Raw genomic sequence first — 19,480 nt, 5'->3', positions numbered from 1 at the left:
TTAAATCGAGACTGGTTTTAAAGTGTCTTTCTTTTATTCCCTTTAAGGGTTGAAGGAATAATAAAACAGATATTCAAAACAGACAGATATTCATTCAGTAGGTACACGAATACCTCTGTGAAGTAGGTAGGTAACACGGGTGTGTACTTTGCCACAATATAAAAAAAATAAAAATAAATCTCGTATAAGTGTAATAGGTAATTTACATATGATACACAGCTATAAGTTATTATATACTTAATATAACAATACAAAGTAACGCAACTTAAACTATAAAAACTGTATTTTCTTGCAAACGAAAAAAAACCGACTTCGATTAGATACAGAAATAGTAACACTAGCATAAACTGTGGTAACACACATAAAAAACATTCGGATTGAGTATCTCCTCCTTTTTTGAAGTCGGTTAATAAAAGCAATTTTAGGTAGGTAGCCCAACTACGTCGTGACCTAAAAAATTAAATAATGAAAGTGAAAAGTAATAAGTGAAATAAAATTGAAACTAACATTTTTTACATCATAATACTTATAAATATTCTTAAAAATATTCCGTTGCTTATTTTAATTGTTTTTATAAAATAACAGATGAAAAGAAATGAAATATTATGTGAAAGTAAGTAATAAATTATTTATTGATTAGAGAATTTATAATCGTTTCCACTTTTTTTATTAAAAATGTCTTTTATATTTCGTGTTAATTCGCTCGTATTGGAACAAAATGGAGTATGTATAATACGAATCATAATAAAGTAGCAAAATTACAGTTTTAGCAAATAAAAATAAAAAATGCGTAATTTACATTTAAATCCCTCCTCGTGCTTTTTAAATTCCTTCTTACTTGGGATGGTACACCTGGCCACTCAAGATTCTCTTCTGGCCTTAACTTTGTTCATAGTTCTACGCCTAAACCCACTGGACCCCACGACTGGACCCCACGACACAGGGAATCCTAGTGTGGGGACCAGAGACATACTGTTCTTTTTGTGACTAAATATAACTGATGTAATATGTGTTAATGTTATGTACTAACGTTTGAAGAAATAAAGATTTATTATTTATTTATTATTAAACGGTCGAGTATGAATAAAGAAGCTCAGTTCGACTGGTCATCTCGTGAAGTTCTCAACGATATTTTACCCAAATGGCGGTGCTTCAATCACAATTTTCGGCTATTCACGTAACTATTAATTCATGAATGGACGAGTTTTCTGAACGTACTCGTACCGCAATCGAAAATCGAGGATTTCAGTTCTTGAAACATCTAAGACCGATTTAGAGAAGATCAAAAATATAACAAATAGAATCATCGAGGATAACTATAAGAATGAATAACGGGTACGCCGATCGAACATTCAAATAACTGGTACCCCACAAAAAATCGATGAGAATCTATTGCAAATTTAAGTTGTTATAGTGAACAAGCATTTTAGTAAGTTATTTTTAATTCTTTTTAATTTATCTCTATCCAGTGGTATAATGCCACCATTTTTGAAGCGTTCTATTGTTTTACCCATTTTTAAGAGCGGGGATAGGCACGATATTTGTAATTACAGGGGTATTTCTAAAAATTTCAATCTTGCCCAAAATATTCCAGAAAATCATCTATAATAGTTTATTTCCTGCTATTCGACACTTTTTATCCACCGAAACTAATTTATGTGAATATTTACATATAATTATTGACTCAATAAATAAAGGCTTACAGGTCGACACCGTGTATACTAAAGCTTTTGATATAATTTCTCATTCATTGTTAATTTATAAAATAGAGCGCATCGGTATTCATGGTGACCTCCTCAGATGGCTGTCAACATATCTTAGGGATTTTTCTCAAGCAGTTGCAGTCAAAAGATTTACATCTTGTTTCGTTCCCATTACGTCTGGTGTGCCTCAGGGCTCGCATCTCGATCGTCTTCTGTTTAACGTCTTTATAAATGACGTTTTGGAATGTTTTCATCACTCTCACTTCAGCCTTATACACCAGCAGCGTCTTCGGTGCGAGAAAGCCAGCCCTGCGGTCACCAACCTGCCTGCCTAGCGTAGTGACTATGGGCAAAACACATGAATTCATGCCACTTTTGGCGCGAACTTTTGGAGGCCTATGTCCAGCAGTGGACTGTATTAGGCTGAAGTGATGAGTTCGTCACTCTAGCGTTTTATTATATGCTGATGATACTAAAAATTTTACCAGAATAAAATTTGTTCAGGATTGCATACATTTACAGAAGCATTTAAATGCTCTCAATGAGTATTATTTGGGCAATAAGTTATTTTTGAATGTTAGTAAATGCTGCATTGTCTCTTTTACTAGGAAGAAAACCACTATTCAATATTACTATAGTATTAATAATTCAATTCGGAACAGAGTGACCGAGGTGAGAGATTTGAGTGTCTTCTTAGACGGCCGGTTGCTTGTTTTTAAATACTTTTATTATTCTATACAGTGCTCTTGTAAGATCACATCTAGAATATGCTTCTGTTACATGGAATCCGCAATATGACAAATATAAGCATATGCTTAAACGTTTTCAAGACAAATTCTGTAAGCTTCTCAAATAAAGTTTAAGACATCTCCACCTGGTACATTAATAACCCTTGAAATTCGACGTGAACACCGTGATATCATTTTTCTGTATAAGATTTTAAATAACCATATTGATTCGCTATATTTGTTAAATGAAATATCCTTCAATTGTCCTAAATATAATCCGCGATCTAACCGAACTTGTCTTTGTCGTTAGGGCCTGTGGACTGTATAATATTAATTATAATATGCTAGATATTTTTTATTTAAAACCTAATTTATAAAACTACCATCAAGCAATTAAAATAAACTGCAACTGTCACAAAGTATTATTATCTACTATAATTTTTATTTCGTATACAATGTTGTAAAAAAAAAACTAAATTTGTATTAATTTATACAATTTTAATGTTTACCCAACTAATATTTGTTACAAGTACCTACCTAATTAGTGAAAACTTAATTAACACCATTAGGAATTCTAAACATTTTTGAATATCATCATCATTTTTGATATAAAAATATATACGAATATAGAAATCATCATATCAAAAATTCGATCTAGCGGGTACATCGTTCCATAGCTTAATTGGCTAGAGCGCCGACACGGTCAGTCGGAGACGCGGGTTCGATCCCCGCTGGAGCGGTCAATTTTTGATATGATATTCAAACATGTTTAGAATTCCTAATGTGTGGGTAACACAAAAAATAAAATCGAACTAAAAGTCAATGTATAAGAAAGAGTTAGACTCTAGTTGTGAAAAATTTAGACACTTTAACCTTGATTTTGTATATCCACTCGCTACAAAAATACCTTAGTAATAAAAAACGTCTATAGAGTAATTTATTTCTTACTCCTATTATATATATATATATATATATATATATATATTTATCATCTAGTCTATGTCAAAAAATAAATTTAAATTACAGTAATTATTCTCTCCTCATTCCTCATTTTTACTTATTGTCAAAGCGAAACTAAATAACAAATTTATTTTAAGCTTTCGTTTATTGATATATTGAAGTCGATAGGTAGGTACCTACTTTATATAAAATTTATATAACGTAAACACGAACTAAGATGCGTAGTCTTAAGGGTCTCCTTGGTTAGTGTTATCTATCGCTACGAATGTGTCTGTAAGTAGACTATATAGGGCTTCAAAATACCCGGGAAAATATAATGGCTTGTATTTTCAATAAATGTAAAATTTGAAAAACAAAAATAGCACAGTTCATGTCAACATCTTCAAATAGAAGTGTATTGGTGGTGGTAGGATAACGAAATTTTTCCAGTAAATGAAAAAATACAATTTGTTGGTGCCGTTTCGGCGAGTGGCAAATGTTATCGCTGTGAGCTGTATAATAGGTAGGTTGGGTTACCGTTGAAGGGGGCGGTGCGGCCGGTCGGAGCCGCACGCCATTGGTGGGATTCGTGGTAGGGAGAGACATCCATGAAATCCACCAGAGGTCGTCACATGCACCCTTCTCCATTATACGATCGGCAGCCCGGCAGGCGCGTTGAGCGCCTCGGTGTGGTGTCCGTGCAAAGTTACATGAAAAAAATGTTAGAGTTTTATACAAATATCAACTCCGGATTGATGCAAGAGAGTATGCAGCCACCGCTCTCCTGTGCCGGCAGGACAGGTCAGTGAGAATATTGTTTGCTTTGCTATTAGCGAATTTATGTTCCCTAAAAATGTGTGCGAATAAAGTTTTTGACGTAAATAAAATTGTTTTAATTTTCGATTCGGTTAAAATCATAAATAAGAATTTATTACTTTAAAGTTGATTCTGTGAATTGTTCGGATGTCAGTCAACGTTTCACTGTAAACTGAGATTGTTTATATAATATTCAAATGGATTTTATTTCGAATTGATAAAACATGAAAGCTTTTGGTAAAATTCCTTAAACAATTATTAAAATTTACATGAATTATTATTGATTATTTGATATTGATTTAAATTATAAATATTTACATGAGATGCGGATAAAATGTAGACAGTCTTTTAAATTAATTAAGAAAAAAGTACCAAATGGACTAAAATGTACAGCTTTTAGGTAATATTTTATAATAATTATTTACTTTCTTGGGGAGGCTTATGTGGGGTTTAATTGGCGTTGATAGTTTGTATGAAACATATACAGCTGGGTCGGTTTAAAGGAAAATAATCGCGCCTGCAACCCTATGTGTTATAACCCTGTGTGTATGTTTATCACTTAAAAGGAGTACAAAAAAATATTTCTTACAATATATAACCTTTACGTAAGTAGAATACTTTTTTATCTACCCCTGTCGTCACGGAGTCACGGAGGAGCGTGCGTTACGCTATTCCGTAGAACCATATTAAAAACTAAATTGCAGGCAATATATTTTAAACATATTTACACTACAACCCGTGGTAGTATTGTTGGTAATTCTCGTGTCACAATGTTATTTACAATACTTCACCGAAACAGCTGGAAATTTTTTGTAGATATCGGGTAGGTCTGAGAATCGGAAACATCTATTTTTCATACTCCTAAGTTATAAGGGGGAGGGATTAAGGGGGTTAATAACATTATTGGCAAAACAACGTTTGCGGGGTCAGCTATTAAACTTATACAATTAATGTTTTTAGTAGGTATGTCATTTTTAGCAATTAAGCATTTTGTTAGCATAGAAATTTGCAGCGAAATACTATTATATCCACTCCACTAAAAAAGTAAATATTTATAATTTCGTAATGTTCCTTATCATTTAATTGCAGGTTATTATTATTTATTTATTTTTGAATTAAGTAATGAAAATTTTATTTCTATAAAAGTGAGATAATTATTATGCGGTATTTTTATTTAGAAATAAAACGTAGGTAGTTGATGGTTAGGATTTAAAAAAAAATTAAGTATGAAAGAAATATAGAAAAATCAAAGATTTTTATTCACTAATGACATTTAATATTCTTTAGTGTGTAGGTCGGAAATCTAATCGTGATATCGATTGATTGGTTCGTGCGATAAGGCTCTCTGTGCTATACTGTGGGTGTTATGAAACGCGCAGAGATGTGAGAAACAGTAATGATAATGTTATATTTAGGTCAATCAACTATTCTTTGGAAAAACATTGTCTCTACACTTAATATAAGTATATGTATGACTTACAAAACTAATCATTTACCAAATTTCATATCATAAACAGTTTTAGAATACACAGCATTGATAGGTATCTATTAAATGGCATTTCATTATCATGATTCAATTATTTTTACTCAGCATTGATAGGTATCTATTAAATGGCATTTCATTATCATGATTCAATTATTTCAATTATTTTAATTATTTTAACGGTAAATTAGTTGACAAGATCTCGTTCCCGTACAAATAATTGCTGTCCTCATTTATTTATTTTTATTTATTTATTTATTATACTATTTAATTATATGCGGAAGACCGGCATGTGTGGCGCGAACTTGGGGAGGCCTATGTCCAGCAGTGGACTGCGATAGGCTGAATGAAGTGTGTATTTATATGTACCTATATACTTTTTTTATTAATTATTTCAACAGTAACAATGCCATTAAACCCTCATTGGGTTTGACTTGGCATATTTACATTCGAAGTTCTAAATTTTAAAACTTACAATAAGAAAAGAAATATCATAAAATATTTGTGTGTGGTACAATCTATGAGTCACAGTTGTTCTCAAGTAGAGGAATACAAACCAAAATATAAACAAACAATAATTATGCAGCGTATAGTTATAATTACGACTCGTCCATCCGCCCTAGATTAATATACATAGAATAAGATAAATAAAATAAGATTCATAGAATAAGCAAAGACGCAAACTCCGCGTCAGCGTCAGTGGGCCCCGCCCTGACATTCGCTGAGCCGAGTCTATAAAAGTTAAGTTAGAGACATTAAAGCCTCCAAATCGGTTACATGTCTTTCATTTTTTTTAATTTAAATTAAGTTAGTTAATAGTTAATTAGTAAAAATAGTTTTCAAAACGCTCCGAAACCAAAAGTGGCGTAGCCGGTGAGGATTCTCTCATAGACTCCGTAGTTTTTGTGTTTTTCCAACGTCGAAATTCGCCTACAAAAATTACGCGAATATTCTACGTGAGCAGAGATGCTTCGAACTAAATAAATATTATTTTGGGTCTCGAGCAGAGAAGACAGAATATGGGAGTAGCGGTCATTTGGTGAGTCAATCTAACACCAATCCTTGTTCCCGTAATCCTCCTGTATTTTTCATATAAGTTATTAAGTAATTGTTATTCTTGAGATCAAACCTTGCTCATTATAACATTGTAAAATTGATATCTCCGCACGAAATTATTCGGTAAGAACATAGAGTAGTAATGAACATAGATACTTCATTAAATTAATTTAAATTTCGAATTGTCTTAAAGAAATTAAATAATATTAAATTGTTATAATATTAGTGTTAATATATTTATTTAATAAAATGAAATTTTGAATTGAATTAAATAAATTAAATTGATAAATTGTTATAATATTATTTATTTATTTATTCCATCTCTAACATCTAACATTACAGGATATTATCCTAATGGGTTAGTGTCATTGTCGTATTAAATACAGGTCATATAAAGATAGATACAATAATTGACATCACATTGAATCCATTGAGTCATTTAACAAACTAAAACTAAATTATTACTAAAAATTCACAATAAATAGTCAAATTACATAATCTATATTAATAAAAAGTATAATAATTTCTTCACTTCAATAAATTTAAAACCTAGTCAATAAAACTAAAATCCAATTAAATACTTGATAAAAATGCAATTAATACAATAAAATAAAAAACTAAATATTCAAATTTAAAACATAGTCAATAAATCATAATTAAAATTAAATCTATACATATAATAAAATGGTAGGAAAGTCGAAACTGTACATTAGATATTTTTTTAAAAGAATACTTGGGGTGTGATCTACAATCGATACCGAAGCCAAAAATATAGTTTTTAGAATTTTTGTCTGTTTGTCTGTATGTATGTCCGGGATAAACTCAAAACGTACCGCATGGATTTACTTCAAATTTGGCACGAATATTATTAAGAAGTCGGGTCAACATATAGGCTACATATTATCATGCTATCACCTACCGGGAACGAGCAGTGACCCTTTATTTCCTCAACACATTCTGTAACAACGTGTAATCTAACGACGCATATTTGAATGTTGTTGTTATTATGTTAATAACCATGCTGTATAAGCTAGCTTCACACTATAAAAATCACGCAATTTATGTAACTAAGCCGATAAACATAATTGAATAAACATAAGTAGACAAGAAAATTTAAAAGCAGAGCAATGTTATTTTTAAAGGTAGAATCGTAGGTATACAGCACCAAAAATTGGTGCGGTATAGCGTTCACGCAGACGACGTCGCGGGCAGCAGCTAAAAGTAAAGTAAAATATAAATGACAAAACAAGTAAACCCGATTTCAATTTACTTCATATGAGACGACTCTAGTTGCGACCCTCGTGAACTCGTTCAGTATGCAAATGAAAAGTCAATCCTGTCGGCCACTATGTTAAGCGTGCGTATAGCTTGCGTGAGCGGGGCGTCACGCAACAAGTTGTTATGATATTTCATTTAATAAAATTAAATTTTGAATTGAATGAAATAAATTAATAATTTTTTATAATATTAGTGTTATGATACATAATTAATAAAATTAAATTTTGAATTGAATTAAAAAAAATAAACATATAATAAATTTAAATTTGAATTATAAGTTTAAATTTTAGTAAATACTTAGATGATTTTACAAAAATTATTTTATAAATTTACAAATAATATTTTAAATTTTTTGTTTAATTTCTAAATTTGATTTTTATGAAAAAAAAGCAGCATTATGTCCAGATCGAAGATGTTAAGGTTCAGCAAGTCAATACAGATAGTCAGACAGATTTGTATTTGGCACTTACGTGATGACTATCGATGAACCCTATGACAGTTATTTCCCAATCTATTTTATTTAATTCAATTTTTTTATCGCTATAAGAAATTGTTGCACTCCGGTAAACCTAGCAATAATCATACGATGGTCGGCCAATACTGTACCCAGCTCTGCCGAACGGAGTTCCTCAGCGCAATTTTGGACAAAAATATGATCAATGCATGTTTCACTTATTCGACCTTTAGTTATCTCAATTATTGTACTTGTATAATCCGAAATAATGCGTCAAAGACATGTTTGACTAGTGACATGTTTGTTTTTTAGGTCTATGTTTACCTCACTTATCAAAATGAAATTTTAGTCGTAATAGTGTTTGCTTAGTATTTGCGGGAGCTCTGATCTTAGGAAATGTTACTTACTGTTATTACTATATCCATTTTTTTTATCACAATCTATAATACTTTCCAAACCCATTTAGATACATGTTTCCAGTTTTTTAATGTTTAATTTTACTACTTAAAAAAATAACAAACTGTGTCCCCAAATTGTTATCAAAACTTCTATCCACTAAATTACGGTCTTTGAAAGTTCTAAAATAAAAACAAAGATGGCCATAGTAATGCTAAACATATCAAAGAAGATGATTAGTAAATATTCTAATATAGTGCAAAGAAAATGTAAAAGAAATACGCCTTGTTTTTTTAACTTACTGTTTTTTAAAATCTTTACAAAATGTACAAAGAATAGTTGATCAACCCATTTACGTACTGAATTTTACTTTGTTGCGTCTTTACAGTACGTACTCTTCGTACTCTTAGGTTATACGAAAAAAGTACTGCAGCCGTAAAAAAAACATACAATTTGTGACAACGCATGTGGTTCAATGGAACTTGTGACAATTGATTATCTTTAATTAATTGCGAATATCAATTTTTGTTTAAGAATTAAGAAACGAAAATATATTCCGTACAATACTTTTTTGTTGAAAAATAATATATTTAAAAATAGTAGATAGATAATATAATCGTGTATGAACAGTCCAATAATTCTTATTCCCTCAATCATTTCTATTCAATTTGTTGTAATTTTGAAGCAGATTCAGGTCTAATAAAACATAATCTGAGTAGGTAAAATGGCCTACATACGTAATAGAATATTCAAAAAAACGGCCAAATGCTAGTCGGACTCGCGCACTGAGGGTTCCGTACAAAAAAAATTATTAAAAATATTTTAATTATATGATGTAGCTGAAAAATTTTGGCTTTTCGCAATTTTTCTTCATCTGTGCTATAAGACGTTGCTTCGTACAAAATTTCAAAATTCTGAGTTCACGGGAAAGTACCCTGTAGGTTTCGATGCCCTTGCGAGTGTCGAAAATTTGCGGCATAAGCGGCTGTATCTTTTGATTGCGTTGGCTTAGAAGTTTGATTTTTTCACAGCTTTGAGGGACAGTAGACCTGAGTATTTGATATTAATTTCATTTTGATACCTCAACGCGTTCCTAAAAAAGGGACTTGACAGACAGACGGACAACAAAGTGATCCTATAAGGGTCCCGTTTTTGCCTTTTGAGGTACGGAATCCTAAAAACGCTAAAAGATAATATATTTTTTATTATTCTTTTGAAATTGATAAACGAAAGTTGCTAAATATTTATTATTCATTTAATTAATTTCGAAACTTATTGATCTATTCATAACGACTCTTGGGCGTACAATAAATACCTAATAATTGAATTTTCGAGTTTGCAAAATTGTGTTCACACAACAGTTATTTTGAATGACTATTATTTATTAAGTACATTTTTCATTTACACAATGGTAAAGAATAAAAGTGAAACCGAAAAGGCCATCAGTAAAAATCTGTAAATTCGATCAATGGTAATGGAACAGCATTGTTTTAGAAAGTGAAAAAGCTTCTCCTCTTCGAAAAAGGTTATTCTTTGTGTTATTTTTATAGAGATGTGCAAATATTTATATGGGGGATGTATTTATTATAGCTTTTTTAAAATTTAGTTGTAACATTAAGAAAAGTATGTATTACACTACATTTAGTTGTAAAAGCCTTTAGGCTTGTCCGCAAGTAACAGTCTCACACACTTTATATAACACTCTTACATATTGCTTTTTTCGAACTTTATGGATAGTATTTTTGACTCAATAAACTATTATTTTTTCTTAATTATTAAATTATGTAATAATAATATTAAAAAAAGTAGTTGTGTACAACAGATATATTTTTTGTCGTAAATATTTCAGAAATTTCAATTACATTCTCGGGCTTCTTTTGTTTCTGCTCACCGTTTCAGTGGAGTTGAAGAGGGAACGATAAATATGAATGCCGCTAGAATTAATTGAAGTAGGTAATGAAAGGTAAACGAAGCTTTGTTTTTTTATCAATTCTTGTGATAGCTTATTTACACGGAACAATCCTTTACTATGCAATGCAAATTATTAATGTTTTTAATATTTTTGTAAAAAGAAAAGTTTTCGATTTTGTTTGTGTTAGACAAACTAAAAAGACTCTACTGATTTACACCAGGAAATTCCTACGTTATACCTGAGTAAAATAACCTTTTTTTTAGCGGTAGAACGCGAAACAGACAACTTATAAAACCTAAAGAAAGCTAGCGACATAGTAAACAGGAAATATATACGTCTTGAAACCGAATTGATATCTAATAATTCTTTCAGTATTAAACTGATTCCTTTGAGAATAATTATTGATGTCCACGCGGGTGAATCCACTGCTTGTCTAGTTTTTGACATGATGAAGCTAAAAATACTTTTTATTTGTTTTGCTATTCAAATTATTTATTTATTTATTTTATTTTATACTTTATTGTACACAACAAATATATTACAAACAAAGGATATAGTTACAGGTACAATTTTTATACAAATAGGTACAGTATTTAAATAAACTAACTCTTATTTTTGTTTCATCATTTCAGTATTTTCTTTCAAACTTCATATTTCACAGTGATTAAAAGCAGAAAACATTATTTGATTAAGGTCTTTTTATAGGTACTTGTGCTAAAACTTATCTGAAGTAATCTGAAATAGGAATTTAATATAGGGAACTGGAAGGTAACAGAAATGCTTATTAATATTTCGCGGAATGTTAGTCTTAGCATTTTCGTAAGGAATCTTGCTATTAATCTATTTGACACGATTTCATTTTATACTTGAATTTAAACTGAATTCAGACTTTGAAATATATTGAAATTTCGAATTTCAACTTTTATATTGGTGACTATAAAAATACCTATCAATAAAGAAGTTAAAATTCATTGTGAAGCAGCTTTAATAAAAAAATACGAACTTACAGTTACCAATCATAATAATTACATTACTTTTATTAAAAGCTGGTTGATAAATATTATTATTTATTTAAAATGTTCTATTTCTATAAAGAGTGTTTATAGTGCTAATTATTTTATTTATCTGTGGAACGCTGTATCGTGAACCTTTATTACTTTTATTTATTTTTCGCGATAATGATTTTGACGTAATTTTTATACATATTACATTACTTATATTAATATGTTTGGAAATATATTGTACTTCGCAAGTTCTGGTCCAACATTTGTTAGATTCATCCACTGATAAATTTTATACAGGTTTTGATAAGAGTGAAATATTCGACCATAATTAATTTAAAATATAAGTTTGGACATTATTAAGGTTCTATTGTCGAAGTCTGAGTGTCGAAGACTATACTTCTATTATAATAAACAAAAAATATATGTAGGTGTGTCAATTATATGGTAGTGTGTGTAATGTTTGCTTTATTTTTGACAGGCCTTTTTTAAACCATTTATTTTTATTAATTCTTACAAAAAAACTGATACCAGCTCTTGAATACTAACTTGAACATTGATTTCAATAAAAAGTCTTACAAATATTTTTCTGTAAGAATAAAGGTTTTTCATGTTTTTCCATTCTTTATATCATTCTAATTAAAAAAATACAATTCAAACTTAAAAACTAATTATTAACTGATAATATTGTGGCATAATCATGATCGCGTCCAATGACGCGAAAAATACTGGTCGTAAAATATTTAACTTTTTTTTTTATATAATTTATTTTTTCTTTATTTCCAATGGTTCATTTATTTAATATTATTTATATTTTGTAAAAAAATACTTACGATATCAAAAGGTCTTACCTAATTTCAATTATATTTTCGATTCAATGAAATCTTACAATTATTTCCTTAAAAAAAAAAAAAACTTTTAGTAACGTCCTCTAATACAATACAACATATTTTTAATTCATTTTCACATTGTATATGCTGTACATTTTTTCTCTCTTTGGAAGACCTCAACGACAAAAAGAATTCCATCAACAGCAAAATAAAGCTCTAAGATTCACGAGAGACTTCAACGCTCTTGAACTAAAAACTAGTGATAATAAAAAGTAAGTTAGTTTCTAGAAAAAGTAATACTTCCTTTTGAGTACCAATACAGGGCAAATAAAATGCTATTTTCAAATGGTTATTGCTAAAGCAAAATACTATAACATTATAAGTGAATTCTCGTTTGATATTTATAAAATATAGCATTCTTCAATTCTTACTATTGGATCATACTCTCCTTACCTATATAAATTTATCTCGATCAAATTTTCAATCATTGAACAAATACGTTTTATTTAGCCGCTGAAATGAAATAGATTTTTATACTGGTAGTCGATGACGTTTATACAGACTTTTTTTTCAAAGAGAAATTGACCTACATAATACGAATTAACTTTCATTTTTTAAAACATTTACGTAGAAATTGACTGTCACTACTATTTTCAAATGATTTCCTATCCTTTTAAGTATACACATACTAATGACATGAATCAAAAATCTAAATTCGTCTATATTACATTGCGAGTTCAATTACAATGAGATCGTACAAGCGTCTACATTTCTCAATTTTTCTAAGATAAAATGTTCTTTGGTCTAGACTCTAGAGACCTATGTGGCAGAGACATTCTTTTAAATTTTCTTATCGTATAAGATGTTGTGATGCGCAAATTATTTGTCTTTAAATTGAAATTATCAGAAGGTTTCTATCATCCAAAATATTTATATAATGTTGTAATGCCGTTACACCTCAACTTTACAAAATTTTAAGTAAATACAGCTTCGACAAGTGATCTTGAAATCGAGTTCTAAGATAATAAAGTTATACATTTCCGAAGTTGCGAAGTTACAGATCCAGTTAATATAGGTAAGCGTGTTTAAAGAGAATGTGCGAAGTTTTGTATCAACTTTATGCTTACATTACCTTTGAGTACTTATACGTCTATACGTTTTATTTGTAAGCCTTAGTTAGATAAACAAGAAAATATAAATATATATTTTTATTTAGTGTTCCGATCTTGTTACTTATTGTTAATGGGACGTGTTTTAAACATTTTTAAGTAAAATATTAGAATAAATTGTGTACACGTAAAATGGTTATTTGGCACAGTCAAAGAAATGAAATTTATAATTATTTGGGGAATCTACTTTTTTATATTTAGTTAATACATGTACAACAATAAACATTATACAGTTAGTAAAATATTATAATTATATACTTAGTATAGTTAAACAAACATTGATTTAGATAAAAAATATGCAACCGATATAAAAGATAAAAAAAAAAGAATTATACAAACTTTTGAAAAGTAGCCTATGAGACATTTTTTTCACCGAGGATATAAAATACTGTGTAATAATATATATCTCATTTTCTCATATTTCTGCATTTTTTTCTTAATCGTGACGCATTTTAGTTTTATCGAGTTTTAAATCACAACAATTCTAAAGAAGTTCCAATAGAAATAAAATAAAAAAGAATAGCATAAAAAATTCAGGGTTCAAAAAAACAAAGGCACACATTTGCTAAAAGTGAGCCCGCAGTCATCGATTAACCGTTAGGTCGGCAGTTTTACGCAGACATTTTGTTCTCGGCTTGATCCCGTGACCCGGGTGACCCGGGACGCTCCTCCTACTGGGGCGTATCCCCTCCCCATGTCTAAGAAGCATGTTGAGACGGCTGATACTTTCACAAAGCCATTTCGACTTACCGTATCTGTACATATCTATATATTTTGTTGATAACGTCGGGCTATCTACATAGGGGCCCGTTCTTGTTGAATTTCATCACAGCCGATTTATTGTAAATCTTACATTGTTAAATTACTTCTACATGAATATTCTTATTTATAGGATGGGTTGATGTTTCTTACATATTTTTTGGTGTTTTTAAATATAAATTTATATGTTGTTTATAAGTATTCTGTGTGGTTACGACTGTAAGAATATAGCCACCCCCTCTCTTCCCGTGGGTGTCGTAAGAGGCGACTAGGGCATAACTCAGTTCCACTGCCACCGTGGAACTTAAAAAGCCGACCGATGGCGGGATAACCATCCAACAGCTGGCTTTGAAATGCACAGGCCGAGGACGGGCAGCAGCGTCTTCGGTGCAACAAAGCCAGCCCTGCGGTCACCAACCCGCCTGCCCAGCGTGGTGACTATGGGCAAAACACGTAAGTTCACGCCATTCTTGGCGCAAGCTTTTGGAGCAGTTCACGCCAATTTTGGAGCGGACTTTTGGACTCTATGTCCAGCAGTGGACTGTATTAGGCTGAACTGGAAATACAAGTTTAATGGCAAAATTATTGTCCAGATTTGGTAAAGTGTCAGTGAATTCAGTATTCATATAATCTATACTTAAATACTAAAATGTAATATGTATACCTACTATAGAGTAATTTTGAAATATTACGTTAAAGAACTCTTTTTAAAGAATTCTTTTTAAGTAAAGATTCAGTACACAAATATCATTTAAAAGCTTGTGTTCTAGTGGTAGATTTACCAGTAGGCTGAGTAAGCTGGAACCTAGGACGGCAAACTTTAGGGTTTCGGGAAATTTTGTCTTAATTAATTAAAAAAGAAGATTTCAGCCAAAATAGATTCTCCCTTAACTCGATTATTTTATAGAATCAAAGAATGGGCGGCCTTAAAAAAGTCCGCTATTCAGATACCCGTGACCATTAACATTTTGACGCCAGGATTCACTTGACTGCTCTTCTACTATAAAAGAAGGTATTGGAGTTTCAGAGGTCACTAGGAGTGGCAAACATTGACACAGCAATAGTCTACTGGCGCTAAATTTATCAATTCGCCACTTTCGGATCTGAATACCTTTTTTTTTACAAGCTATATACATCCACGGGCTTATGAACCCATGTCCTCTTTTATTCTAAATACATGCAATTTTTATTTTTATTTTTATTTCAAGGTAGGTCTGAATACCTTTGGAAAGTCTACATTGACGGTCGCAGTAACAAGTTGAGATTATGTTTTTTTTTTAAACAATTATTTTTTTTTCCATGCGTGGGGGAGGCTGCTTTTTCCAGTCCCACCCGCGAATCTTCATAATATAAATCCCTAAAGCATTTTACGAAGTTTTGAATGAGAGGAAATAATGGACCAAATTTGTACCTGGCTCCCACACCATAACGTCGTAGCATATCGGTAACTACTGGTGCGCGAAACCGATGTCTACTTTATTGATTTTTGCTAATGCGAATTATTCTGAACTTATGTTACTACATTATTAAATATATTATGTAATATAGGTACTTATGTGCATATATTTTTAGATAAAGTTCATGAAAACCAATTTAACACGTCGTTTAAAAAAACGACAATAACTCGTCGTGTTAAAAAACATTTTCTATCTACATATCGTAAATAACATTTATTTGTATGATATTTATATATTATTTTTAGTAAATAATTATTCGTTAATGTATTTTATATGTATACAAATATTTTTTATGCATATTATTATGTAAATAATAAATATGTATGTCTCAATGTATTTATGTATGTGTATGTATATATTTATATATGTGTAATATGTATGTATGTATTGTATATGTGTGTATATTTGTATTATGTATTATATACTCAAATATTTACTTATTTATATGTATTTTTTTAAATAATTATATAAGTCTATAGTATCGTAGTTTTTATCTATTTACTCGTATTATTGATTTTTCCTCCTTAATTTGTGCACACTTCTAACCGCTGCTGCTCTATCGTATCCAGTACCCAAAGGTTATCTGGAAGAAATCGCTATTTAGCGATAAGATCGCCTTTGTGCATTTTGTATTGTATATTTCTTTATATGTGTCTGTATTTCGGTGTACATTAAGAATAAATAAAATAAATAAATGAAACAAATTTTATTTTATAAGAAGACCAACCACATGCTACTAATTGTAGATTTATTACATGCAGAACTGAGTGCAATCATCAAGCGGGAGAAGATCGTAGAAATATGTGAGGGATGCGGTCAGAAGATCCAGGACCGTTATTTGATGCGAGTGGGCGATTTGTCGTGGCACGAGCACTGCCTCAGCTGCTGCGTCTGCGGATGCCCACTAGCCCACACGTGCTACACACGAAACGCTAAGCTCTACTGCAAACCCGACTACGATAGGTAAATTATCAAACTATTTACTAAAATATTTAACAAACATATTTCTGGTAATAAATATGCATCGCGAATAATGCTAGCGTGTCTCTTGCGATGGTTTGCTAAGCGAAGTGCTGTGCGTTAGCCTAATTTATGTGTTATTGTGTGTTTATCTTTGTCCCAGATTATTCGGCATTAAGTGCACGCGTTGTGGTGACAGACTCCTACCCCAGGAGATGGTTATGCGCGCTCAACAGTATGTTTTTCACACCCAATGCTTCGTGTGCGTTATGTGCTGTCAGCCGCTTCAGACAGGTGAACAGTACGTTATCAGGGCTGGCCAAATATTCTGTAGACAAGACTTCGAAAAAGAGATGTATCTGATGCAACATACGGAGGACGATATGATAATTGATGACTCTGAACGTCCACGTGATGGAAGACGTGGTCCAAAACGTCCTCGAACTATTTTAACATCTGCACAACGCAGACAGTTCAAGGCTTCATTTGAAGTTAGTCCCAAGCCTTGTCGAAAAGTTCGAGAGGCTCTAGCAAAAGACACCGGCCTGAGCGTTCGAGTAGTTCAAGTATGGTTTCAAAATCAGAGAGCTAAAATGAAAAAAATTCAACGCAAAGCAAAACAGGAAGGTGACAAAAATGCGGACAAGGATAAAGACAAAGACGAAAAGAGTATTAAGCAAGGATCGCCTTCGAGCGAACATGAGCACGGAAATTATTTGGGTTTGGATACATCGTATTCCGCATCAAGTCAGCCTCTAAATCCGAATCTTCCCTACTCACCAGATGGTACGTTGTTTGATTTTTATTTATTATTAATTAAAATGAGTGTATTAAATTTATTAGTAGTCTGATTATCATATTTCTGCCCTGTGTCAATCAATTCTAATCTAAAATTATAAATAACTAGCTGACCCCGCAAACGTTGTTTTCCCATATATGTTATTAACCCTCCTTAATCCCCCCTACCTTATAACTTAGCTGTATGAAATAGATGTTGGCTGATTCTCAGACCTACCCGAAATGCACACAAAATTTCATGAAAATCGGTCCAATCGTTTCGGAGGAGTATTGTAACTACTATTGTGATATGAGAATTGTATATATAAGATTTTTCAGTGAATTTTTCGTTCAATCACAATAAAATATAGTCTATCTCACTCCTGAATAGTGTAGCTTTCTGTTAGTCAAACAAATTTTCGTGATCAAATTAGTATTTGTGAAGATTACCCCCTACAAACAAACAAAGTTAGAAACTTTACCTCTTTATAATATTAGTATAGATAATATTAATAATGTTTTGTTTAAAAATATAAAAATGCTGGTCATATTATAAATTTCCATTTAAAGACGTTTTAACTTTTTCCAGAATTTCCAGTGCATTCAGGGGACAGTTTCTGCAGTTCAGACATATCACTCGACGGCAGCAATTTTGATCAACTCGATGAAGGCGCGTCCGATACCATGAGTCTACAAAATTTGGAAGTACCGCACCATGCCCATCAACACGGAAACCACCCATCTCATGAACCTCTCAATTTGGGCACGGGGGCTGTTGTTAACCCAATAGACAAACTCTATCTTATGCAGAACTCTTATTTTAGTACGGATCACTGATTCAGTGCCAACCGCGTTGTCAAGCCCAAGGGTGATACACGACAGCGCATTTACCCCAGAGACTTTACAAGATGTACAGCCACGACCACAAGCCACTCCGACACAGTGACAAATACGAGCAGTCCCATTGTAAATTACGGATTTTATTCAACATTATAAATTGATGTTCATGATGTGAGTGTTACTGTATAAATTACTATTTATAAGATGTAAAAAACTGTGAAAAAAACTATATATATAATAAGAGTAATTGTAATTGAATTAAATATTAACAATTTAAATTAACTTCATCGGTAAAATACGCTATAACTACATAGTTGTGTAAAAATTACTTGTATTCAAATAAGTAAATCTTCGTCATGTTAATGATTACCATTCATTGCACTAGTATTAGGATACAATGTATATAGCTGTACCTACATATTGATTACACTTCTTTACCTTTACTTAAATATTAAATTGTCTATAATACCTACTTATTAAGTAAGATAAAAATATTCTGTAGATAATTTAATAAAAATTAATTTATAGCATCAACAAGTATTTAATAAGTATTTTGAAGAGTCTGTTGATTATAACTTATAAAAATTTAGCTATATTTTAAATGTTGTTTGGTTCAACGGTTTTTAATATGTTCACTGATTTGTTCCTTTTTTCGTCAAATTATTTAAGCAACGATGTACTCACACACATGTAAAATCTTACTACATCCAAATAAGCGGTGGAATCGGTTTTTAGAAATTGTTTATAAAGAACTAATTGTATCAAAGAATAATTATTAATCAAGTAATAATAACTAGAAGTAGGTATTCTATTATGTAAAGCTAGCTTATCAAGTTGCGAAACCGATTGATTTCATTCTTTCGAAAATAATAGCGTTCTTACTTTTTCATTTAAAAAAAAATGTAAATTTACTACGAGCAGT

General features: G+C 31.1%; 1 protein-coding gene across 1 annotated transcript; it reads left to right on the top strand.

Annotated features, from left to right (window-relative positions):
* Window positions 1-4,089: 4,089 nt before the first annotated feature.
* On the top strand, window positions 4,090-18,555 carry LOC123668677 (LIM homeobox transcription factor 1-beta). The gene is made up of 4 exons (XM_045602384.1): window positions 4,090-4,171; window positions 16,743-16,944; window positions 17,105-17,727; window positions 18,308-18,555. The coding sequence occupies exons 1-4, from the start codon at window positions 4,090-4,092 to the stop codon at window positions 18,553-18,555; spliced, it is 1,155 nt and encodes a 384-aa protein (XP_045458340.1).
* The last annotated feature ends 925 nt before the right edge of the window (window positions 18,556-19,480 follow it).

The sequence above is a fragment of the Melitaea cinxia genome, chromosome Z (genome assembly GCF_905220565.1).
Source record: "Melitaea cinxia chromosome Z, ilMelCinx1.1, whole genome shotgun sequence".
Classification (NCBI taxonomy): Eukaryota; Metazoa; Arthropoda; class Insecta; order Lepidoptera; family Nymphalidae; genus Melitaea; species Melitaea cinxia.
This window is presented reverse-complemented; position numbering and strand designations above follow the sequence as displayed.